Raw genomic sequence first — 26,573 nt, forward strand, 5'->3', positions numbered from 1 at the left:
CTATGGGATCTATGGAACAATACTAACAAAGCCTCCATACACAATAAACCGCTGTTTTCCAAATTCAGTAGCATTCTTTTGGACATTAATTTAACAAAATCAATAAAGCATGAGCTGGATTTCAGCTTCTAGATAAACACTAGCCAGGGAGACACTTTGTCAAATAGAAATGACTTTTCTCTTCCAGATAAAGTCGGTTTCTACAGGGGTCAGTGTGTTGCAACTAAGGTTTGAAAGCTATGTGGCCTTCACATGTTTTGCTTACATGTACTACAAAGCTAGGCAAACAAACTTCAGAAAGATAAGATGTGTTTTGGGAGATTTTTTTTCGTTTCAATTTTTTTTCTTTTTTGCCTGGCAAAAAATCCCCAATTGTGAAATTGTGGCAAGACCTCCTGCATGGAGCCAAGTAACTGATAAAGAATTACACTGAAAAACATTTTTTTCGAGCTACGAAACAGTGCTTCTTAGTGCCTGGAAATTAGGCCTGCTAATGGTCTTCAGTCCCACCGAAGGGTCCGACCCTGTGGCCACCTGTCAGAGGAATAAATAAAAGCTACAAAGCTTTTGTGCAGGATCTGAACAGAGACCCTTTCACGTCTTATTAAAATGTTTGATGATTTTGTTCAGCCGTCGATCTGTGAATTTTTAACTAATTGGGTATAGTCACTTTTTTATCAATAGGTCTAAACATGTAGCTAAAATAGCAAGGAAAAGAGATATATAATGTATTTTTAGTTAGGATGCCCATAGACAACAAAGGTGTACAGGTTTACATAAATGGAGAGCATAGAGTTTGTGGGAGTGAAGAACCAAGGGTCCACAGGAGAAAAGAAAAACCCAGGTTTGGTAGGAGTGAGAAAGAGTTTAGGGTCCGTAGGAGTGAGAAAGAACTCAGGGTCCGTAGGAGTGTGGAGGTAGCAACAGTCCACATGAGTGAGGAAAACCCCAGGGTCCAAAGGAGTGAGGAAGAACCCAGGGTCCAAAGGAGTGAGGAAGAACCCAGGGTCCAAAGGAGTGAAGAAGAACCCAGGGTTCAAAGGAGTGAGGAAGAACCCAGGGTCCAAAGGAGTGAGGAAGAACCCAGGGTCCAAAGGAGTGAGGAAGAACCCAGGGTTCAAAGGAGTGAGGAAGAACCCAGGGTCCAAAGGAGTGAGGAAGAACCCAGGGTCCAAATGAGTGAGGAAGACCTCAGGGACTGTAGGAGTGAGGAAGAACCCAGGGTCCATGGAATGAGTAAGAATCAAGGGGTTGTAGGAGTGAGGAAGACCTCAGGGACTGTAGGAGTGAGGAAGAACCCAGGATCCATGGAATGAGTAAGAATCAAGGGGTTGTAGGAGTGAGGAAGAACACAGAGTCTGTAGAAGCAAGAAAGAACCAAGGGTCCAAAGGAGTAAGGAAGACCCCAGGGCTCATAGATCTAAGGAAGATCCTAGGGGTCTGTAGCAGTAAAGAAGAACCCAGGGCCCATAGGTCTGAGTAAGAATCAAGCAGTCTCCCAGCTTTGGCAACATGCTAATAAAACTTTTAAAAAAAAATGAGCAGAATCTGCAGATCAGGCAGATCATAGGCCATAGCTTCCTTAAACCATCGCTGAACCCTCCCTCAGTTCTCCACTTAACAGCCCTTAGCAAGCATCAGGCTGGCGCTTGGGAGGTGCTTTTCCTTGATAGGTTGATGTCATCTTGGAGCAGTAAATGTGTTCCTAGGCAGGCTTTATTTTGCATGCAGACTACCTTAGGTAACACTCATATGTGATGCTGAGTCTCAATGGTTAAAACAACTGAAATTCAATAGATGAAATAGGTGGGCCAGGGACAGTAAACCCTGGTACACTCTAGCAGTTTATTTTTGTTCAACCCAGCAGGCTGAACGAAAACAAAAACTGAAGAGCTTGGGAGGAGCCGCTGTACTAACTAGTCAATGTTAGTACAGCAATTTCCCCAACTGAGCTATTGTGTTCTGACAGGGGGACGGCCCCCCTCCAGAACACACTGGTCAGCGATCTCAGCCATTGGCTGAGACCGCTGATCAGATGCTGATCTGCAGACCTTTTTCCCTCATGCCCCTTTTGACAGAAGCCAAATGTTTGGCTGGCTTCTGCCAGACCGGCTGCCGTACATATGGGCTGCATGTAGTCCGGTTTCTATTGAACCAGCCAATACCGCCCAATATTCGGCCCGTGTGTATGGGGCTTAAGGTTGGGGAGAAAATAGCTAGATGATGCTGGACATTCTCAGCCAGGAAATTAGGCGAGCTCTATCTGACCTGGTAACCAGTTTGATTACAGTAGAGGAGCCTTAACAACTGTGCAAGACTGAAAGGAAGTTTGGAGTTTAACTTTTTTATAAACTTTTGTGATCCTGCACTTCCTAGAGCAGAGGTCTTTAAACTATGGCCCTCCAGTTATTCAGGAACTACAATCCCCATCATGCCTAGTCATGTCTGTGAATGTCAGAGATTTACAATGCCTCATGGGAGGTGTAGTTCCGCAACAGCTGGAGGACCATAGTTTGAGGATCCCTGTCCTAGAGCTATCTAGTCTGGTTCAAATTTAAGTTTTTGTAAACCCAATCACTAAAACATTGTGTGTGACATTGAAATGTAATTCCAAATGTTAAAACTTTAAATCTGTAACTTTCATTAAACTAAAAAAAATCCCAAAAAAGAAATGGTCCTGCATTGATGGTTTTTGTACAGGCACTTCCTGTTAGGAGTGACAACTGTTTTCAAAATGCGCTCCTACGTTGTCACATGTGCTACTGGTGATCACTTCATTGTGACAATAGCATCATACTTGAGCAAGCATGGACTACAAATGTCACTATCAGAGCTGACCTAAGAGCAATGCTCGGCAGCAATGCTGGAGCGAATGCATGTAGACAGGAAGTGAAGGGAAGAAACTGGAGGAGATCAGCCCTGAGATTCAAAGAGTGAAACATTATTTTATGGAAAATAAAAATATGCCAATGGTTTATATCAGAGGTCTTCAAACTTTCAAAACAAGGGGCCAGTTTACTGCCCTTAAAGCTTTAGGGGGGCCAGATTCTGGCCAATGGGAGTAGAAAATGCCCTGGCATGGGTGAGAATAAATAATTCCATAAGCTTTGAGGTCAGTGGGAGTAGAAAATGCCCTGGCATGGGTGGATATAAATAATGCCATAGGCTTTGTGGTCAGTGGGAGTATAAAATGCCCAACTGTGCACTTTGTTCAATAAAGCTTTTTGGAAAAAAAAAAAGAAAAGAAAATACCCTGGGATGGGTGGATATAAATAATGCCATAGGCTTTGTGGTCAGTGGGAATATAAAATGCCCAACTGTGCACTTTGTTCAATAAAGCTTTTTGGAAAAAAAAAAAAAAAGAAAATGCCCTGGGATGGGTGGATATAAATAATGCCATAGGCTTTGTGGTCAGTGGGAGTACAAAAAAAAAAACATCATTGGTGTCAGTGGAAGGGATAGTGCCCCAAGGGCAAGATAATGGCAAACAAAAGGCCAAATCCTGCCCGCGGGCCGCAGTTTAGAGGCCCCTGGTTTATATGATACATAATACATTAACAAACTAAATCTGATCCAGTTATGGTTTATATCTACTTTTATTTTATTATTTTTTTGTTTGGCAGCCTGGAACCAAACAGTCACTGCACAATAAGATTCACCTGGAAAATGTTAAAAGATTTTAGTAACTACGCATGTAAATATTTGAAGTACAACTCTTATAAAATATGACAATTTAACCACTTTTTTTTTTTCTTTTAGACCGGCAAGGGGTAAGATCCAGGCTAAAGGTCATTTTCGGTCAGCGCGGTCCCACAGGGGTTAAAGAGTCATTTTCTTCTCCCTATGTGACTCGGGAGATACGGGAGAGAGGGAGGCATGCAGACATCTGCTCTTTAGAAATTCAAGGAGATAAAAAAGCACAAGAAATGCAAAGATGACTAAATGAACAAGCAGGCACAAAAGGAGCTCAGATTTGGGCATTCTTGTCTGGCAAGGAGGCAGTCACTAAGGCTAATGAAGCATTGGCGTTACGGGACGTATGCCAGCGTAACAAAGAAGATGTACATCAGTGGCGCAGATGAGCCAAAGACCCCCAGAGTAAAATAATGACATAATCACCATCGGTGTCACAGACCAGACTGTACACAAGGTGAAATAGGGGAAAATAAATACGAGTCTTTAACGTCCCTCATGCATGTACATCGAGAGGAGAATCACAATTTCTTATTTGTAGCAGCTTTATACACATCGATGGAGATGCAGAGCAATGCCAGAGCTTAAATAGATGGCATAATACAAAGCAGACATTCATTAGAGGAGACGCTTAGGCTCCTAACATATTGAGCCTTGATTTAAGAAACTTAAGACTCACCAATAACAAATAAGATAGTTTCTTACTGGTAAAAAGACAGCTAAAAGCTGAACGCTGCCATCTGATTGGTTGCTAGAAGCAACACAGATGCTTTTCTACATATTTCAATATTTCATTTAGCTGTATACATTAAAATGTATTTTTTGGGTAAAAAAGTATTTTGGTTGAGCTTTAAAGCTGAAGTTTAATCTCCTTATATTTTGCCCTTCATCCTATTTAGCATGCTTATGAAATTATGAAATATTACCTTTTGCCAATACATACCTAACATTGAACCCAATGATATCACCACTACATCTCTATGCAATGCAGGCACATTACAGCTGGTGGGAGGAGTTAGCAGGGGCCTGTACTAAAATCAGGAAGCTGTGGTACCACCCACATGTGATTCTGAGTCTCCATGATTGAAAAGAACGCATATATATATATATTTATATATATATATATATTTATTTATATTTTATATACTGGATATATATATATTTTCTTTCTATACTGTGTATATATATATATATATATATATATATATATATATATATATATATATATATATATACATATATATATATATATATATATATATATAAATAATAATAATAATTATTATTATTAATAATTATTAATATTATTTTTATTGTTTTTATTGCAATTAAAATTGCAATATAATTACAATACTTGTTGCAAAAAAAATATATTATATATATATATATATATATTTATATTTTATATACTGGATATATATATTTTTTCTTTCTATACTGTGTATAGTGTATATATATATATATATATATATATATATATATATATATATATATAAATAATTATTATTAATATTTTTATTGCAATTAAAATTGTAATATAATTACATTACTTGTTCCAAAAAAAAGTATGTATGTATATATATATATAATTTTCCTCCTATATATTAATTGCACGTTTTATGCCTTCTATTCCCATCTTTGTATTATGCTCTCTACTTATTGCAATTTAATATAGAATTCAAAAAATATTATTACACAGGATTTATAAAGCGCCAACAGTTTGCACAGTGCTTTCGAATGTATAGGGAGACAGTACAGATTTTCAATCAATTCAATACAGAAGGATTAGGAGGATTTTGCTCCTGAGAGCTTACAATCTACAAGGGAGGGGCAGGTGATACAAAAAGGTAATAACTGTGAGGGATGGGATAATATTAGTAATAAAATAGAAGCTTATAAAATGTATATTTTTTTTTTCTATTTTACGTTTATTTTTCTATTTTAAGATTAGCAATCATATCAGGAATGATAATGCTTGCTACGCACATCCAAAATCATTGTATACCATTCATGCAAACATGAATAAACATTATATCCATGCTTTTATGTAGCCTGTATCTCAGGAGTATATAAAAAAATCTATCTTGGTAATAGTTTGCCGGTTGGGTCATCAGTACAACTGCAGTCTCCTTGGCACTTGGTCTTTATCCAACTCCTGCTTTGTAAGTGCATTTGTTTATATTGTTAATTTCTAAGTGAGAGGCCCTGCTGGAAGATTAAAACGTCGCCTGCAGGAAGCATGGTTTTGTTGTGATGAAAATAAGCGACGGGTCTGGAAAGTGCTAAGAGGCCCCCGTCACCTGACAGCGCCTTTCACTGAATACGTTAGGTGTTTGCACTCAGGCAGCTGCCTGTCTGCTTCAGAAGTGACTTATGTCGTTTTTTTTTTTAAAGTGAACGTCGGCTTGAGAAAGTGAAAAAGACAATAGCGAGCAACCCCGAGGAGAGTCAGAAAACAAAACACTTGGCTGTGCCCGTGTCCCTTTTCATTGCTTCCAATTAAAGATTCATAAGAAGGGCTTAAATTTTTGATGAGACTTTTCTTTTTTTTAGTTTTGCATGGCTGTGTGAGCTGTGTCTACCTACCGTAGAATCTGCACTTTTTCCTTAAGTAAAGGAAACCTGTTGAAGGAGCGGTTGTCATGTCTGGTGTTTAGTGGAGCACAAGCTTGTTAGCTCTTGGTACTCTGCTGACAAAGCCACCAGCTTTTTTAATAAGGAACCATAGCATCTTCTCAATGGTGATCTCTCCGAGGTTCGGACTATTTTCCGAAGCCATTTAACACCTTGCGCTCTCAGGCAGGAGAGTGACACCGGCGACCGAGAGGTCAAATTGCTCAGCACATCAGTCAAGCAACTGACAGAGATCTCAACTTTACTGGTGTAAACACATCACACTCTATACACTGGTGAACTGGTTACTTCCACTAAGGTTAACACAACTCCAGGCAGTTAGCTAATTATTTAGGTACATCCAGTCCAGAAATGTACACAGCTCTGCCATAAAGCACAGCCTTGTCTGGCAGGACAGGAGAGCCGATTTTTGTCCTGCTGTAGTTCAGTAACACTTACAGGTTGAGTCTATCCCTGCCAATGACTGGACAGCGAAAGGAGAAGAAGCACTGCCTCTCTCTCTCTCCTCCTGTCTGAGCTCCGCTGTACAGAGGAAGATTCTGACACCGGGTCATATGTTTATTGACGTATTAATGAATTCTTGTAACCCTGCTTCGCATTCGGTTTTAAGTTGGCCGTACAAAGTTAGAGTCTTCTATACATTAGTGATCGACCGATATCGGTTTTTCGTTGCCGATACCGTATTTTGGCCATTCAATAAAGGTATCGGCCAATATTGGCCGATATTTTCGTACATTTAAAAAATGTTTTATTTTTTTATTTTTAGCACTTGACAGGTACTGTTGTGGAGGGATCTGGGGGTCTAAAAGGCCTTAAACCCCTCCTATGCACTTAAAAGCATTCAAAACGCCAAGTTTTGCTGTTTTGAATGCTGTCATTTTTTTGATCTGTCACCGAGTACCCGGAAGTGATGTCCGGGTTTTTACATGGAGAGCCGATCAGAGCCGAATGCGGCTTTGATCGGGTCTTTGGCGGCCGTGCAGGCTGGTTGCCCGGGTCTCCCGGTGGGACGGGAGACCCAGGCGAGCCACGGAAGGCAGCGGGAGGGGGGAGACGTCCTCTTTCGCTCCTTGTAATGATAGCCGAGAGGCTTCTCAGCCACATCGGTTGTCATTACAAGACAGCCGACCGTCGGCTATGGATGCCGGTACCGGGGTGATGCCTCTAGCTGCAGGCATCACTCCGGTACAAGCACTTTCCTGGAATATCAGCAATATCGGTAACCTCAGGGGCCGATTCCGATATATCGGGGAAAGTGCATATCGGCCCCCGATATATCAGCATTGCCGATAATCGGTCGATCCCTAGTATTAATGAATTTTTGTAACCCTGCCTCACATTCGGTTTTAAGTTGGCCGTACAAAGTTAGAGTCTTCTATGCATGCCATAGAATTCTACCATTGCAGATATTGTATTCTGATGGCTGGCACCAGTGGCTGTCAGAATACCCGAATAGCTGCTGCAATGCTCCTGGCTCTTTCACTTTTTCAATCAAAAGATGTCGGGTGGGAGGATGGTGACAGGCCACCCTGTTCATCAGGAACCATCTGAAATTCACATAAGGGCGGATTTACTAAAACTGGAGAGTGCAAAATCTGGTGCAGCTCTGCATAGAAACCAATCAGCATTCAGGTTTTTCTTTTTTTTATCAAAGCTCAATTGGACAAGCTGAAGTTACAAGCTGATTGGCTACCATGCACAGCTGCACCATACTTTGCACTCTCCAGTTTTGTAAATCATCCCCATAGTCATAGTGTATGGCAAGCTTCAACAAGTGTATGATAGGTGGACCTATCTTCATCTGTGTAGCTGAATCCAATCGGATGGACTTTCGATTACATATTTTTAGTAACATTGGTTGAATTGAGCAATCAGAATCACCAGTCTAATGTCTGATAAACCAAAAAGGATGGCCAGTGAGATATCTGCCCATTTGCAACCCAGCGAGGGTCAGCTGCACTCTTGTATGTGGCACAGCTTATGGTTATAAGCCATATGGGCACTTCTAAAGGGTTGTGATCAGGACAAATATGTTCTTCCGTATTTGTGACTAACTTGTACTCATCTTTTTTATTGGAAGAGAAGGCACAACCGTTTTTTGTGGGCTGTTTAGCCTCAATCAGCCACTGCTTTACTAATTGACACAATTCATAGTTATGGGCAGTACAATGCTATGTAGCTGGCTGTAGAGTCTAAATATAAACCTTCATGGTTCACACATTTTGTGATACTTTTACATTTACAGTGCCTACTTTGTGTTAGAAAAAAAAGTGATGTTTCCATAGCAGCAAAGGGGGAAAGAGAAAGGAAAAACGAGTTAGGGTCAGGACTGGGTACCCCTTAGTTCATGGGCCTAAAGTGTTTGCCTTTTCTACTACACACGTTACTATTCCATGGCCTGCATGGAACTCTTTTGTTACTCATCAATAATTGTTCGCCTTTCCCCTCTAGGTTGGGAAATGGCCCTTCGCTGCTCATACAGCCAATTAAAAAATCAATTCAGGGAATTGATCCATCTGCACTTGTGGTGTCAGGAAGAATTGTTTCCCCCTGCAATGCTCAGAGGGGTTTGTTTTGTCTTCTTCTCCAGGGGTTTGTGGGAGATGAAATTGACTATCATGTCCTTATTAACCCAGTTAAAGTGGTATTAAACCCTAAAACTAGTATGTGTATGAATGATTGTGAGTTGAGAACCTAAACCTTAGATTGTAAGCTCCTCGAGGGCAGGGACTGATGTGAACAGGGGCGCAGATAGGGGGGGAGCACCAGTCCTCCTGTAGGGGGCCCGGGCACAAGGGGGGGCCCCAACAGCACAGGGAGTCATGCAGTCGTGCAGAGGGGCAATTACAGAAGGAAGCCCTATGCGGCTCTCTGCAGCAGCTGAAAGCCAGTTTCTCCCCCTTATGCCAACTTTCACCTGCTGCAGGGAGAGACACAGACACAGGGCATCATTCCTGCAATAGCTTCTCCGACACCGATCCACCTCCCTGTTCTGCCTGCTTCTGAGCCCCCCCCCCTTACCGTGTGCCCCCCCTTTCACTGCCCCCACCACCGCCGCAGCTCTGCCTGTCCTGTAAAAAATTATAAAAAATGTAAAATAAAATAATTGTAAAAATTTTTTACATACATTTAAAAAAAAAATGTAAAAAAATATTTAAAAAGGACTAATTCACACAGGTCCTTTATTATGTTTGTGTTTGTTAACAATGATTTTAGTGTATTTTTAGTGAAAATATTGTCTTGATAAATTCAGGGGGCTGCCAGGAAGGCTGTACGGGGCCCTGTGATTTCTAACAGTAACCCTGGATGTGAATGTGCAATATGTGAAGCACTGCTTAAATTGACGGCGCTATTTAAGTAACTGTAATAAATAAAATAAATAAATAAAACAAAAAAACAATATATTGCAGCTTACCAAATTTTAGATGTGGTGACTGGATTCGTTTTTCTATTTTCCTTTTATTGTCAACAGGATACACCTTTGGACAGCAGCATTGTCAGTCTTGGGGGAGGGGAGTGTTAGATGCACTCGCAGATTTAGATGGACTTGGCTAACAAATTAAAGCCGAACTTCAACTAACACTTTTTAAGCGGTTACAGCAATATATTTTTTTTTTCCTTTCTGGGATAAAGGTTTCACGTAAATGAATAAAAGCTGACCATTGTAAGCACCCCCTGACAGTGCTAAACGGTTCAGCTAAACCAGAGGGTAAAACTGCCACTTTTGCCTGATTGCTTGGTCTGTTGAAAACCAACAGGCACTGGTCAGGTCAACAAGTGAAAATAAGAAAAAATAGCAAATAAAAAAATGTGGTCACCACATCTATGAATTGGTAAGTGGCAATACTGTATAATACATTTTTTTTTTTTTTACTGAACTAAAGCCCAGTTTCTGGCAAATCCTTGTGTAGAGTGTTGATGGGTTAGAACCTCTATCAGGTTTTTATTGCTACGTTCCATTTGAGTTATGTCCTCATATCCAATCCCGCTTTTACTGGAGCAGAAAATAAGTGTAAAACAGAGAATAGAGAAAGGTTAAAGCCCATGTCTGTCTTTTTTCTTACTAAGAACTTTTCTCAATTCCTACTAGTAACCCCCTCTGTGTCACTGATACAGGCATAGGCGTGTGCACAGGGTGTGTCAGATGGGCCTGGGCACACCCTAATCACCCCATACGCATTAGTATTATCGCTCTGTGTGCTGGCAGAGAATGATCTCCCTCTTGTTGGCTTGCCACAAGAGAAGTGTTTTTGCGCTCTTCTCTTTCACAGTGCTGGAAAGGAGATCAATGTGACAGGGTCATATATATGTAGACACACACACGTGTGTTTGGGCTTTGGGGTGCACACACCTATGGATACTGGAAATGTACAGGAAAGGTGAAATAACCCTTTAAAGTTTTCTTAAATCCTAACAATGAACTTCTTATTTGATTCTTTTGTGCTATTAATATTATTATATTAGCTAATTATTTATTAATTAAATATTTTTGTGTTTTCCATAGCTCTTGCTCTCTCTCTCTCTCAATATCTTTTATGTATTTAAATGTGTTTCTATTGTTTTAAAAATATGTTTAAAGACGTTAAAATGCTTTTAAAAGTACAGTAAAAGTTATAAAAACAAGCCTAGGGTGTATTTAAATAGGGTATTTCTATTTCATGGATTTTCACTTATCGCAGGTGGGTCTGGAACGTAACCCCCTGTGATGGAGGGGGGTTTACTGTACTATGCTAAGCATTTTTTTTGCTATAGATTTTTTGATAGGTAAAAAAAAAAATCTGATGATCTTGCTAGAAGTCTCATCAGCTTATAACCTCCCAAATCTCTGCCTATGCTGTGCTTTTATCAGTTACGTCATTCTAAGCCATCTTTGGGGACTACAGAACACCTCCGCCTATGTTAAGGAGAAAAGGAGAGGTGTTCTGTAGTGCTTTCCTAGTGTTTTTACGTAGATACAGTACAGTGAGTAAGCGTTGTCATCCTAGGACAGAGAATGAGTTAAGACCCGTACACACGTAGCGATTGTCGGCCGTAAATATTCGGCCAACGTCCAATCGGCCGATTGTAGGCTTGTTAGTATGATGCTTCCGACAACCGACTGCGACTTTTCGGCCAAACAGAATCTGGTGTGCAGGCTTTAAAATTTTTGTTGGCCAACACCAGAACGGCCGATTGTTCCTCAGTCAGTACAGAATTCGGCCGACAAACAGCAGATGAGCAAGACTGGGCATGCTCAGAGAAGAAAAAACACACGGAAAGTTAACCATCACATGACATCACTTCTGCAGTCGGCTGTTGTTGGCCGACAAAATTCGTGTGCAGTCTTTAGCACTTTTCAACCGACAGGACAGCTCCGGACAAAAGACGGCCGATCATTCGGCCGACAATCGCTATGTGTGTACGGGACTTAACTAGCAGGATCACCAGGTGAAACTGGACTGGTAAAATGCAATATATTATGTTCTTGGGTTTAGATACGTTTTAACTATACGCATCTGTAATCCAAGTCATTCAAGTTCAGGAAAAAGTTACATTAGACTAAGAGCCGGTTCACACTACTCCGACTACTCCGACTCAAAGTCGCACGACTTTATCGCGGCTTGCAAACGACTTCTCATAATAGAAGGCAATGCAAGTCGCTCCGACTTCGCCCAAAAATAGTGCAGGAACCTTTTTCTAAGTCGCTCTGATTAGAACGGTTCCATTACACAGCATGGAGCGCTACTTATCAGGCGACCAAGTCTTCTGACAAGTCGGAGTAGTGTGAACCGGCTCTTAGTGTTACTGTAAGGCATAGAATATTCCTCATTGAAAAATGGATTGCACATATACAACATTGGACTACTGTCTTAATTAGCAGGCAGAAATTCTGTCATCTCTGATAGGAACAATATAAAAATATACCTGCAAAATCATAATAATATACTACAAGTCTATTCTATCAGGCAGTGATAGAATTTCCTCCAATTAAATTAAATGACATACAGTATATAGCGTTTAATTAGCAAAATAATCTTGTAAGGCATGAAAAGAGAAAGTCACGTTACTTATCAACTGCCAGGCCCTGCACGCATGATTGCTCACCTGAGATTTGGAGTTTTAGGTAAAGTATATAGGACTGGTTTAGCTGAGTCTTCACAAGGGTCTACCATCATACACATTTTACATTGTCCTTGAATAAGCATTTCCTTCAATGTTTTCTGGGTACTCTTTGTTCAGGTTTATAGAGAGTTATAGATACCTTGGTAAAGTGAACTTCATCATAGTAAGGGTGGCTATATATGGATCGGAATTTGACAGATCCATGGTTCAATCCATGTATGGCCAGGGTGGTTGTACAGAAGTTGATTTACTGATCGACTTTTTTACAAGCAGTCTGTTTGGTTTTTCCCGAATGATCAATGCCGCTGGCTATAACCGGCAGCATTCTGATGGCGGGGAAGGCTCCGCGCTGTCAGAATGCAGTAGCACAGTGTTCCATATTGAATGTGTGGATGGGGAAAAATGATTAATGTATGGCCAGCTTAAGCTTTGCTCTACCAGTTAACAGCCACATTTTACCATGAATGAAACTTGTAACTATTTACAAACTCTTTGTACACCACTAGACACGGCTTGGTTGTTGACCAGTTGTATGTATGTATAAATCTGTTCAGTCTTATCCTACCACTGATAATTCTATGAGCCAGATCTCTGGCACCATGATTAAGATAATGGAAAGCCTTTTTCCATGGATTTTTCTTGCCATTTTGTTTACAGGGTAGGCTGCCAGGTCTAGTCCTAACTGCCCAGGCTTGGGACTGGCGTGAAGAATGTGATAATACATATGTATAGCTAATTTATAGACACATACTAGGGCCATTTTAGCCAGAAGCCTACTAGTATGTCTTTAGAGTGTGGGAGGAAACCCATATAAAGACAGGGAGAACATGCAAACTCCATGCATGTCCTGGACAAGATTCAAACCAAGGAACCCCCTGCTGGAATACTAACCACTAGCCACTATACTGACCTTGAGGTGGCCATCAAAATGTCAGTCACTACTCACATGTGCCTTTAACAATGTCAGCCAAGGATGGACACTTGTAAATCCTGTCTGTCAGCCACAGACACAACTGGGTACATTTAAGGACATTTGCATATGTCAATTATAGAGTTTGTCACTGCCACTGCCAATCCACGTTTTCTGGCTTGTACATTTACCCTCTTACTTTGAAACATTTTGTCGTTCAACTAGACCAGTGATGGCGAACCTTGGCACCCCAGATGTTTTGAAACTACATTTCCCATGATGCTCATGCACTCTGCATTGTAGTTGAGCATCATGGGAAATGTAGTTCTAAAACTTCTGGGGTGCCAAGGTTCGCCATCACTGACCTAGACTAAGCATTTAGAAAGGCATCTGACTATACTCTAAGTTTACAATTATACATAGTTGTTCCAGGTAAGTGGCTCCAACCTTACTCAGCCCAGTTGGGTTCAATAGCTTGACAGCTAGCATCCTCAGGAGGAAACGGTCAATGGCACCCCCCAAGTGTTTCTCAGTAAATAATTACTTTAATACATAATTAGCAAAACTATTCTCAACATCATGCACAATACAATCATGTATAAAAAGCATTCTAAAGAGAAGTTTCATCCAAAACCACCAATCCATTTCCAACTGCCATTTGTTTTAAATGTTGAAAGCAAAAAGAAGAATCAGATTAGTTGCTACAAGATCTGTTACCTTTCTTTTTTAATATACACGATCTAGATTTTCTACTGCCCCCTCTTTTTATGACCCCTTAAGCATTTAGCAGAAGTAATATTTACACTACTCGAAATAACAATTTTAAGATTTGAATGTCTGAATTAGAACATGTTCTTCACGAGACTTTTGGAAATAAAAATGTACTTCTTGGCCTCTGTAGTTAAAGAAGCATTATCACTCAAAACGCTCAGCATCAACAATTGTCAGCCGTGTTAAAAGTGACTCTCCCCCCTTCCCTATACAGAACTGGAGAATCAAATTGATTTCTGCCCTGAAAGCCATATTAATCATTAGCAGCTGTGAGAAATAAGCCCATGCTAGGCCTATTGATAACCTTTATGTGCAATGAAGGGGATGTGAATGTCAGACAATGAGCATCACCCGTGCACACTGCCTTTGAACTTTCCCCATCTCCAAAGGACAATTAATTACCAGGGCCTTAAGGGTAGGTCACAGCAAGGGAAAGCCTACTGCTGCCCAAGCAGGATGCGTTGGCTGTTGTCTGCACAGGAGGGGAGAAGCAATCCCCGAAGCAGCCAAAGTATCAAATAGAGGTGGGAAGACGGGGAAGGAAAAGTAATAAGTTTGTTTTGTATGGGGTTCTGTTATTGCATAATTGTATTCTGCCTGTGAAATCATCCGTAGACAAGACACAAGACCACACTTTTTCTCTGTCCCTCTCTCCAAAAGATCCACAGGGTAGGTTACAGCCAGAAATGGCGTATTAAAAAGGACGCTCCTTTCACCAAATCATTTCACAGATGCAAAACAGAGCGACACAAAGCGCTGGGACTTTTTCTCCTACATTAAATGGAGTAACTGATAAGGTCAGACATATGATACCTAAAGACATGGAATCTGTGAACTCTTGAAGTCAAAGGCCTGCTCTGTGCACAATCTTTCAAAGGAAAGAGATCACAGGACTCCACTGAATCCCCTTTAAACTTTATGAAGCAGGAGGAGAGAAAGCTCTAAGTAGGGAAGCTTGACAGAAGAGCCTTGAACTATTTTCTGAAGGAAAGATGAGACCCTCCCTAGGCTGCCACAAAACATCTTTTTTATTCCAAAGGCTCCTCTGAACTTTGATATGTGCCAAGACACTGCTATTGAAAGCTGTATAATTATGGGCTATAGCCACTGTGGAAAAGGCTTTGTTCGGCTCAACAAAGGACAATAAGGAAAGTAAAGCAATGTTACACTGTATCTTTTTCTTTAAGGATGTTGAAAAAAGGTCACGATATGGTAGAACTAATAGACGTTGAGTAAGGAGGTTTAAAGTGGATCTCACAGGGCTTCGGATGGAGCCAATGATGTGAAATAAAGAAGGATGACAAGAGGGAGACACAGGCGTAATGACTGACGTTAAAACAAAGAGAACAAACCAACCGCTTGGTCCATCACTGTAATCAGTGAACGTCCGGGGGACAATGAAGAAGTGGCAAAAGGGAATAATAATAATCAAATAGGAAGGGATACGGCAAACAGGGCTGAGATGACTTTGGACTTTCGTAACCTCTATGGGTGGAGTTAATAAAGATTTCTGGAGGTTATTATTTGTAATATGATAAATGGGCAGAACTGAGAGACGATATCCACAAATTAAAACCTAAAACAATATTGTGGCTTAGGGTGGGATCTTCAGAACTTCAGAGGCGTGGCTGTGATCCAAGCTTTGATCTTTCTAGCTCCTACATTTATTGCTTGTATGGCAATTCTGTAAGTGGAAAGCAGCAGATTCCCCCATGTGTGTGTTAACGTGGTTATAAACTCTTACATTTACCAAGTGAAGTGACGAGCCTCAGGTGATACATGAAGAATAAACTAATCCTGCATAAGTTGTACCTGTTTATCTGCAGTCCCCTCTCCTCTACAGCCTCTTAAAGCAAACATCTTACACAGCATTCCTGAGCTTCAGAAGCAAGGGGGCAGGGATCTGATGTCACACACTGCACAGCATAGAGCAGAGAGCTGAGTGTAATCTGAGACATGGGTGGAGGGAATCTACACACCCTCCCTCTACACAGTCTCAAAGGGATACATGCACACCTGGGGCTGGCTGTCAATCCCATTCTGTGTGCTGGAGGGGGGCAGGGCCATCTCCCGGGATTCTGTGGTGTCCTCATTACCTGTCAGAAGTGACTCATGCCGACAGCAGAGGGAAGCGAGAGCTGATAGAAACCACTCTAGGTGCTTTGGAGTGAGGCAAGTACACATTATAGAAGGATATGCTTTGTTCATTTTACATTTCAGAGGTTTACAACCACTTTAATGGCAAGCAGAGACCACCAATATATACACCCAGAAATGTTCATTCAGCAAAGCTAGGCTAAGGGCTATGAAGCTATTGGTTTCTGTAGATTCCCTACACTTTACACTGTCCCGTCCAAATATTTTATCCATGATTAGATGATATAAAGTGCTGGCTCTACAATATAAATGTGACTCCATCTTTCTGTGCATCCATCACACTATCACATCTGTAGCACACGTATAGTCCAAAAATGTGGACGGAACCCAAATACATGGATTGCTATTCCTGATAGCTGTATCTAAGTTTAATGTCGTGTAATGTTATATATATATATATATATATATATATATATATATATATATATATATATATATAAATATATATATACATTGTTTTGCTTTTCAGTAAGTTGTGAAAAGTAATTCTAGGACTTTCAGAAACACAGTTGATCTCCTATACCAGTGATGGCGAGCCTTGGCACCACAGATGTTTTGGATCTACATTTCCCATGATGCTCAAGTACACTGCAGAGTGCATGAGCATCATGGGAAATGTAGTTCCAAAACATCTGGGGTACCAAGGCTCGCCATCACTGTCCTATACCAATGTACTGTATATCACGAATTAATTATTTTAATATGTGCATATACACTGTACTGTATGCATACATTGTGTATATATATATATATATGTATGTGTCTGATACAGATAGCTTTTAGTAGAAGAACCTATAAATCTATATGAAAAAGCATGTAAAAGTGTTAAGGTCATTCCAAAAATATTGTAAAGGGTAACTCCACACTACTTATTTGCAATGTGCACTAGCTTTATATTCACTATTAATTTATCTTTAAAGCCCAACTGTAGCCTTTGCCATTCCCTACCCCTTGTTCTCTCCCAAATCATTCCCTGAAGGCCCCCGCCTCATACATCATACAGGATACATACCTTGAATCCAGTTGTCTTCCAGCCAGTCACATGACAAGCGGGGTCTTTCCAGTTGTTGTGCAATGCCAGTGGTGGGTGTTCCTTATTAGTGTGCAGAGCAATGCTTACGTAGCAACCTATGAGCACAGCTCTGTGCAGTGGTACTGTAAGCCTAGGCTGGCATTATGATGTACCCTCAAAGGGGTAGGTCCATGACAGCCTGGGTTCACAGGAAGTGGGTTAAATGAAAATGGGTACCATTCAATCTAGGAGGGGTCCAGCACTGAATGACAGAACATAGAGGGAGATTTACTAAAACTGGAGCATGCAAAATCGTGTGCAGCTTAGCATAGAAAGCAATCAGCTTCCAGGTTTAATTGTCAAAGGTTAATTGAACAAGCTGATTGGCTACCATGTACACTTGCACCAGATTCGGAGTGCTCCAGTTTTAGTAACTCTCCCCCATAGTATCTGCATGGCATAGCGCTGGAGAAAAGGTGAGTAATGCAGCAAAAGCAGCATTATTTCTTTTTAGACCTTTTAGAACTTCTAGGCAACTTTTTTTTCACATAAATGTATGTTAGGCTTTAGGAGCACCTTTCAATATTTCCCTATCTTAGGGCCCTAATAAAGGGCACAGATATGCAGTTCAGTTTTGGGCACCAGTTCACAAAAAGAATATTGGGGAACTGGAGAAAGTGCAGAGAAGGGCAACCAAACTGATAAGAGGCATGGAGGAGCTCAGCTATGAGGAAAGATTAGAGGAACTGAATTTATTCTCTCTTGAGAAGAGGAGATTAAGGGGGGGATCAACAGGTTCACATACATAAGTGGTCCATATAGTGAGCTTGGTGTTTAGCTATTCACTTTAGGGTCACCGCTATAGCTTCATGAATGAAAAGTACTCTATGAATGGAGGACAGGATGAAAGAAAAATCTGTCTCCTCCATTCATTGAGTGCTTTTCAATGTAACGATGCATCCCTTTTGCAGATTTTTTTATATTTTGCATAAACTTAGGCTTTAATCCCCCTGGTATACAGTATCTTATAGCAAGTAGACATCAATCAGCTATATTTAGTCTCTTCCTAAAAGCTAAGTTTTGATTAGTTGTCAAGAGCATACTGCTGCCGTTTGCACACTATTTAAATAAATGCCTATTTTTTGCCGATCTAGTCCCTAAAATCTCCAAAACAAACAAGGTCCTTATGTATGTGCTGTAAAACAGAATTCCACATTGAATTATTTTGCATTTCTTATTCTACCTCCCCTCCCATTTCAAAATGTAAATGTATAAAATTTTGGTCATCAGCAGAGAATAATGGGAGCCATTGTATTCTAGCACAGTAAGCACCGCTGGGTATTGGCCATAAGGCTACCGCTTAAATGACAAGGCCAAAATCTTCCCCTACATCTAATGTGACTTTGCTTTTAACTGCCTGACGCAGGGCACACTACAGGGAATGGCAAGTCACTGACACGGTTTATGACGGGACAAGTTCACTGCTTAATCATCTTTGGTCCTTAACCTATATCGTCAGTGGAAGTGAAAGTCAAGTGCGTTTGAAAAGCACGCTGGGGTAAAAGAAGCATCTGAAGAGCATGCCGGTGATTTTACAGAAACAGTCTCCTCTCCAGCTTTAATCACGTTGAAAGATCAGCAAATTGTGTCTGCAAGGAAAGGGACGAGGCTAAATATGGCAAATGCTCTGTTTGCTAAAAAAAACCCTCCGTCTCCAATTTCATCATTAGCTGCCGATTTTTATTCCTTGCAGTAGGAATAAGGAGGAAGGTTAATGCCGTAATCAGCAGGCACAGATCAGTCACCCTCAGCTGAACAAGAGCATGAACCCAATGTGACGCGCCGCCACATATGTAATATAAGAGACGGGTTGCTCAGGTCTGCTAAGATGATATTAAAGTCAGCCATTTATATCTACCATTGTGGCGAACTCTGGAGAGTGGATTTTTACCATCTGTTGGAACTACGTACATCTTAAAATGATTAAAGTTTGCTGATCGATGATCTGTTCCCAAAAATGTACTGTCAGATTTTCAGAGGTAGTTGCATTGTCAAAGTGCACTAGCTTTCAAATTTAAAGCGGAACTAAAGTGCCAAAACGTACCTCCCCTTTAACGGTCTAACATTCCTTTGCCGATGCCAGCATCTTCTCCCCAGTTTCTTCCAGATACTAGGTTGCAGTCATCTTCATTGGCTGGTGCGGGTTGGCGTCACTCCTGAGCATGTTGAGGAGTTCAGTCATCCTGGGACACCCAGGTGCTGCAGATACAAAGGTATCCGGCACCATGGTAGATCACAACATATTAGTCTTATTAAAAAGTACAGCACAGAATGTCAACGCGTTTCAGCCTTACTCATGACTCATGAATCATGATTAAAGCTCTTTGAGACTGAATGAGGTTTTACTGTAATCTACCACGGTGCTGGCTACCTTCGTATCTACAGTGTATTGGTGGCTTTTAGCAACCTATGCCTGAGCACTGGTAATCCAGCCGTAGACGACAATTGGGGAGGTAGAAGCGAAGCATATCTGACACATGTGCAGTGCCAGAATGTAAACTGAACTGTGCAAGCACTGTATATGTATATTCCAAAGAAAACTATGTGCGCACAGGTAGGTTTGACTGCAGGAGAGACACTGGATGTCCTTTCTGCAATAAACTGACTGCCTGCTTAGTCTTTAAATCTGGGACTTTAGTTCCGCTTTAAAGCACCTTCATATTTGAGGTATTGGTGACATTCGAAAAAGTTTGCTAAAGCAAAACCAGCACAAAGATAATATTGAGGCTGTGACCCTCCAGAAAATTCTAGTTGCCTGGCTGGCATGCTAATTCAATGACTTTATGAAGTATGCAGATCAGGTGTTCTTTTTTTTCCTTCTAACTTTCAGGCTTGCTCCAGAGTTGTGATTCAGAAACCATTTTGTCTAGAGAAGCCAGGCAAGTAGCATTTTCAAACGAGGCTCAGCAATGGCTGCTGTTTCTCCTGAACTATTGTGATTTCAGCCCAGGCCATACGGTAAGAGCAAGGGAAAACACTGGATACCAAAGCAGGGGGAACTTGCTTTTTTCAGTATACTGGTCATTGTGTGATGGGTCCTATTTTCCTTGGCACTGTTTGAAACGTTTGGCCTAGAACAATGTTTCTTATCGGTTGGGGTTCCTGGCCAGATACGGAAGTGCAACTACACTGTCTATGACAGACGTAGCTTCTGGCTATTTTAGTAGCTACAAATTGATCGGTGGTTATTGCTAACCTTCTAGGCATGGTTTATACACAGGAAAATGATGTGACCTCATTCCCATAGCAAATAGCTGTTTTCTATCGGAAATCCATGTATTGCCATAGAAGCTTTTAACAGACGTAGATTGAAAAGTACAGACAAACTGACCCCTATATGTAGCTAAGGGCTGCACACTAAAACATCTCAAGTCAGGGACCATTTTTAGTTTAAGCCCCATTTAGGCCATAATTGGCTGAGTGTGAGACACCACCACCTCTCAAGGTTGACAGACAATAATCAGGATGTTGGAACATATTATCCCTAAAAGCAATATTTGTAAGAAATTAATTGATTCAGTGTTACCCATACATGAGCCCAGTTGTCACACAGCACAAATGATTGTGGTGCAGCCTTGTGATAATTTAATTTAATTTAATCGCTCAATTCCAGTGATGTCCATAGGACAGAAAGTGAAATCTTTTCAATTGAACACAGATAGCCAAAAATGAGAAAAAAAAAAACTGTTCAGGTGGCAATTTCTTCATTTTTTGGAGAGATTTCCTCTCACTTCTGATTGTGTCTCCACAACAGGAGACCTGAAATATCCTCACCTTTTCTACACCTGACCTACTCTACCCAAAATGAAAAGAATGTTTTGGCTTTATATACATACTTTAGGTTTTACAAAATCGACCAAAATTGGAATTTTGACAGTAGACATATTGGGATTAGTGTGCTAAAGGCACATAGACTGTTTACTTTGCAAGGGAAGTTGCACTTTGCAAGAGCATTTGCCCCAGAGCTTAGTAAATGAGGTGAAGCTTGTGCATATTTTTTTTTCCTTGACCATAATTGAGTATTCTCTGCAAAGTGAAATCTCACAACCTTCTCTAAGCCCTGGGGAAAATTCCCTTGCAAAATTAAATTCCTGTTTGTCTTTAGTAAATCAACCCCACTGCATGCCTTTAAATGACGTAATGCAAGAGGACTTCTACCTGTCCGCTGTGGACAACTCTACAGTTGTCCAACCAAAGTGTTAGATTTGGGCTATCCAGGTGGGTTCTGACACCCATACCAAGCTGGAGAAAATAATAATGGCCATTACTGCACCAATTACACTTTCTGGCACATTCTCTCATGACAGAATCTTCCATCATGTTTTATATCTGCTTGCTCGAGAAGCTAGGAGAAGCTCATACAGTACATGGATAGATCATCACTAGAAAGGATTAATATGATAATTTCATAGTCTGCACATACAGTATATAGGGACTGACCAATTCTATTTAGAAACAATGTAGAATTCATTGTATAACATGATATGTGCAATGTAGGTGATGTACAAGAATGGCACGTACCTCAAAGTCATTGGCTTTGTTGTAGTGCATGTTGAGGGCTCGGTAGAGCTCACAGTCCCGAGTGATGGACAGTTCATCAGTGCTGGTCACCCCATCATTGATGGCTTGCCTGGCATACTTCTCCATCTGGATGTAGTAGAACTCTCGGAAGTTGCTGAACCACTTGATGAGCTGGGAGGTAATGCACCTGTTGAACTGGAACACAAATAAGGGGATCATGTAATGTACAATAGATATTAACAAATAAGTGCACTTTTTATATCTCAGTGCTTCTGATATATCTAGGAAAATCACCAGTTTGAAAATACAACCTTTTGCAGGTTCTTTTTTTAACTACTTTCCCCCTTAATTTTTATTTTTTTTTGTACATATGCTTTTTGGTATTGTGTTTAAAGCAGGTCCTTTCTAGAAACCTTCATTAGGCTAGGTTCACACTGGTAGGACACGACTGTTGTGCAATTGTCGATCCTACTTTGCCCTGTGACATTGGTCCTACATCGGTCCTACTTCCATCCGACTTGAATGAACAGGATACAATTTGGCTCCGACTTTGAGATAGTTCGACTTGTCCATTGACCAATCAAAACAATCCCAGTGTGACATAAATTCATTTTCTTGCTGCTGTATTCACCATGTCGGATGTCACAAGTCGGATGGTTAGGACGAGGATCCAACTTTGATTAGACTTCAATGATATTGAATGGGCTGAAGTCGGACCAAAGTCAGACCAAAGTAGTACAGGAACCTTTTCTAAAGTTGGACCGACTTGTGTCGGACCTGTTAAGACAGCTCTTATAGACAACCATTTATTTTTACAAGTCATGAGACATGTAATCCCAAAGTTGGAGCGTATGTCGCACCAGTGTGAATGTTTTAATGGTCTCCATTAATTGTCTAATATTCGATTATTTTCTTTTTACATTTCAAATGTGCTCTAATCCTTAGAAGTTGACCCAACTTTTTTTTATAGCTTTAGATAAAGCAGGAAAGGATTAGAACCTCTGTCAAGTTTTTATAGCTCTCTGTGTTTCCATTGAAGAGATTTTAACTTGCTTCCTGTCCCTGGTGTCACCAGTATGGACAAGAAGTGAAGAGAAATCCCCATAAAGGTTTGCAGGCTACATAAATAGCTTAAAAATGTTTTTCATGCTGCGTTTATTTCCATTCCTGTCTAGGCACCAGCCACTAGAACAGGAACTGAAGGGAAATCTCCCTGCTGACTTTCTTTCAAACATAATACATTTTGGGTGGACTTCTACTTTAAAGGACAACTTAAATCATATCTAAAACTCTTAAGCGCACCTTTCCTTGTGCTACCAATAAAATAAGTAAGTCTAAAGTCAAAACTTTTTTGTTTGGCTGTGCATAAATTATGGTGAAGTTGAACGTGATTGTCTTGACTAAATGAATAAATAAATAAAGAGTTATTGTTGAAATACCAAATCGGGCTGGGATCAGTGTGCCATACATTTTTAATGGCACCCTGGACATGGTGCGATTTTAGCAAGCTCACTTGATTTTCCACAGGTGCAGAGATGTATAGTAACGAAGTAGAACTACTTAAGTACTGTACTTAAGTACCGAAATGCGGTATCTGTACTTTCCTAGAGTAGAATTTTTTTCTCCTACTTCTACTTTTACTTCACTACATTTTTTCGCTGATTTCGATACTTCTACTCAAGTATTTTTTTTTGTGCTGCATAGTTACTCGTTACTTTTAAAAAAATGACCACTGCCAGAACAGTAGATGGCAGGTTGCATAAAGCTCAAAAAAATGTGTATAATGTCATTTGTAAATCAGCGCATACGAAAATAAAGGCTGTGTATAATAAAAGCTGCTATACCAAATCTTTCCAATAAAAAGAAAATATGAAACAAACAAATAAATGGTGCTACAGCGCTTAAAGTGCATCAAGAAACTACTAACAAACACAGGTTAATCATTTGAATAAATCATTTGAAATAATAAAAAACAATATGATGTTCAAACTTTTGACTTCTTTCTTTAATAACTACATAACACAGTACTTGTACTTCTACTTTCAGTACTTGAGTAGAATTTTTTTTTCAAAACTACTGGTACTTTTTACTTTTAGTACTTAAGTAGCAAATTTTTTGAAAAAACTACTTGCAATACTTAAGTAAAAAAAATGTTGAATACTTTAGTACTTCTACTTAAGTAACTTTTTCTGTGAGCACTTCCACTTCTACTTAAGTCACTTTTTGATCGAGCACTTGTACTTTTACTCAAGTAGAAATTTCGAGTACTTTATACAAGTCTGCACAGGTGACGCTTTTAGTGCAAATTTTTCTCTAATTTTTTCTTCATCCTCTGAATGCAAAAACACTTAAGGAAAGTTAATGCAGGCTCTACACAGATTTTCTACAGAGGCCTACAAGCTGTCACCCACAAACGTTGATATATTGTTCAGCCTTCTATTTGTACTGCTTATAATGCTATTTGCAATGATTGTAAAGGGAGGACTGTATATTGGTCGTGTTTGCATCTGTATGTACCATGTCCAAAATAAAAAATGTATATTAAATAGAATAGGGATGACTTAGGTTCTCATCTAAGAGATTTCCCATCACTTCCTGTCCTGTAGACTCAACAGTAAGTGAGAATATATCTTTCGAATGTAGGCGATCTAAGAGATCTGTCTTTGGAAATGTGTCCCCATTGGAAGATTTCCCCTCTATTCCTATTCTGGTGGCAACTCAAAATTTAAAATTTACGCTATCTTTTATTTTCCGTGTCATTCTTGATCTGGACAGTTAGAGAGAGTGAATCTCCCTATTGGTGACACAGACAACAATAAAACATTGACAGTAGTTCTAATTAATCACGACTCTATTCAAATGTAAAAGAACGTTTTTCCTTTAGGTATACTTTATTGACATATTAGACCTCAGATAGAGATGTATGTATTTTTTAGCTTCCTGGCCTACCTATACATTTTGTGGCGCATGCCCTGTTCGTTCTTAGAATGTACCTAGCTTCCCACATGCACCCGAGATGCTCATTATTCTCTGAAGGTCTAAACTGCCACCTGATCCCAAGTCCATCTCTACCCTCTCCCAGTCTTATACTGGCCATACATGGAGCGTCTGAGCTGCAACCAAGGGTTGCAGGAAAGAAATTGTCTTGATTCCCCCATCAACAATGACAAAGCTGACAGGGGAATCCCTCCTGCTAGACCATTGTCCTCTCCCAATGGGGGCGCGCGGGGGAAGCTGTCCCCACTGGGAGAAGACAGGGATTATCGCTAATGGCTATAGCAGCGGCTAGCGATAATCGCAAGAGAATCTGGCAGGCTGGTTGTACCTAAGTTGATAGATACTAGTCAAGATTGGAACCATGTATGGCCGGCCTTAGTGTTGCTGTACAGGGGATTGCACGAGGCTGACATGTAGTCACATTCAGGTACACATGTTCGCTGCATTTAAAATACATCTCATTAATTTTTTTCACAAATACATCACTGTTTTTTTTTATTATCTGCTTGGAGTTCAGCTTTAAGTCAAACGGAGTCAGGCAACTTAGGTCGTCCGTCAGCTCAAGCTTAAGCTAATATAAGGACGATGGAAAACAATGCTCAGCCATAATATTTATACGTGAATCTCCATGACAAAGACAAGCACATGTGGCATTGTCCAAGCTAATAATAAAGCCTAGATCCCTGTGAAGTCAAGTAAACTATAATAAGAGTGACATGCAGACGTGCTCTGTTACTGGAGATAATACAAAGGTACAGCTGCGGCTTAGGACAGCTTCGAAGGAGAGGCAAGGTTGGCCGCGCAGTCTTGTGCTCTAAAAAGGCAGTCATGTTTATCCTCCTCGGGTCTCCCGAGATACACTTTATATAGAAGGTAATCTCTAATGCACAATGAAAACATTTGGTAACGCGAGCCTCTGCTACATCTGTGTGCTGGGATGGCACTGCTGGCACAGATAATAATCTCAATTGAACTTTAGTGGAAGCTGTGCTAAGATGTCATTTGTTGCCATGCTTTCTCATTAGGCTGTTCCTATAAACTTCGCTCAGTTATTCGGTTTCATTACATCAAGAACGGCAAGGCCATTTTCTGGGAGTCATTACGGGGGTCATTTACTGCACTCTGATACACATGGTTAAAAATGATTATAAAGATAAGAATTTAGTACACAAAGTCCTTTATTTAAAATGGATTAAATACAATTATACACAGATATGCAATCCCTCCTTAAAATGTATGCAAATCCTAACAATGAACTTCTCTTCTAGTTCAAACCTCCACACCTACAGCACCGTTCCCAACCTGCGCCTCATGCAATCTCCATGGGCGTCTAGGGTGCTGCCACAAAAAAGCTTGTTGTGGAAAGATATAGATGAAAAGGAGCCACACACCAGAGATCTCTTCCTTCTAAATATTCTTTAGCAAACCATCCACAATATAACCACTTCCATGATGTCACTGCCCAAAGATCACCTTGCCTTGACGTGTTTCATTGAAAAGGCTTGATCCCAAGGATCCTTGTGATCAAGCCATTTTGGTGAAAAGCATTAAGGCAAGGTGATCCTTCGTCAGGGACATCATAAAGCAGCTATATTATGGATGGTTCAGTAAAGAACATTTAGAAGGAAGGGATCGCTGGTGTACAGCTTCTATTCATCTATATCAGTGGTCTCCAAACTGCAGGCTTTTTTTTATTTTTTTTTGCCCTTATCCGGC

At 40.4% G+C, this 26,573-nt stretch overlaps 1 protein-coding gene across 3 annotated transcripts in view; it reads right to left on the reverse strand.

Annotated features, from left to right (window-relative positions):
• Positions 1-26,573, reverse strand: part of PROX1 (prospero homeobox 1) — a 106,329-nt gene that overhangs the window by 14,302 nt on the left and 65,454 nt on the right. For all 3 annotated transcript variants that reach the window (XM_082250276.1, XM_082250277.1, XM_082250278.1), the window contains one exon: positions 21,861-22,055. In XM_082250276.1, coding sequence (XP_082106402.1) covers positions 21,861-22,055 — 195 coding nt within the window. The remainder of the gene's footprint in view (positions 1-21,860; positions 22,056-26,573) is intronic.

The sequence above is a fragment of the Pelophylax lessonae genome (assembly GCF_965119305.1).
Source record: "Pelophylax lessonae genome assembly, chromosome: 3".
Lineage (NCBI taxonomy): Eukaryota > Metazoa > Chordata > Amphibia > Anura > Ranidae > Pelophylax > Pelophylax lessonae.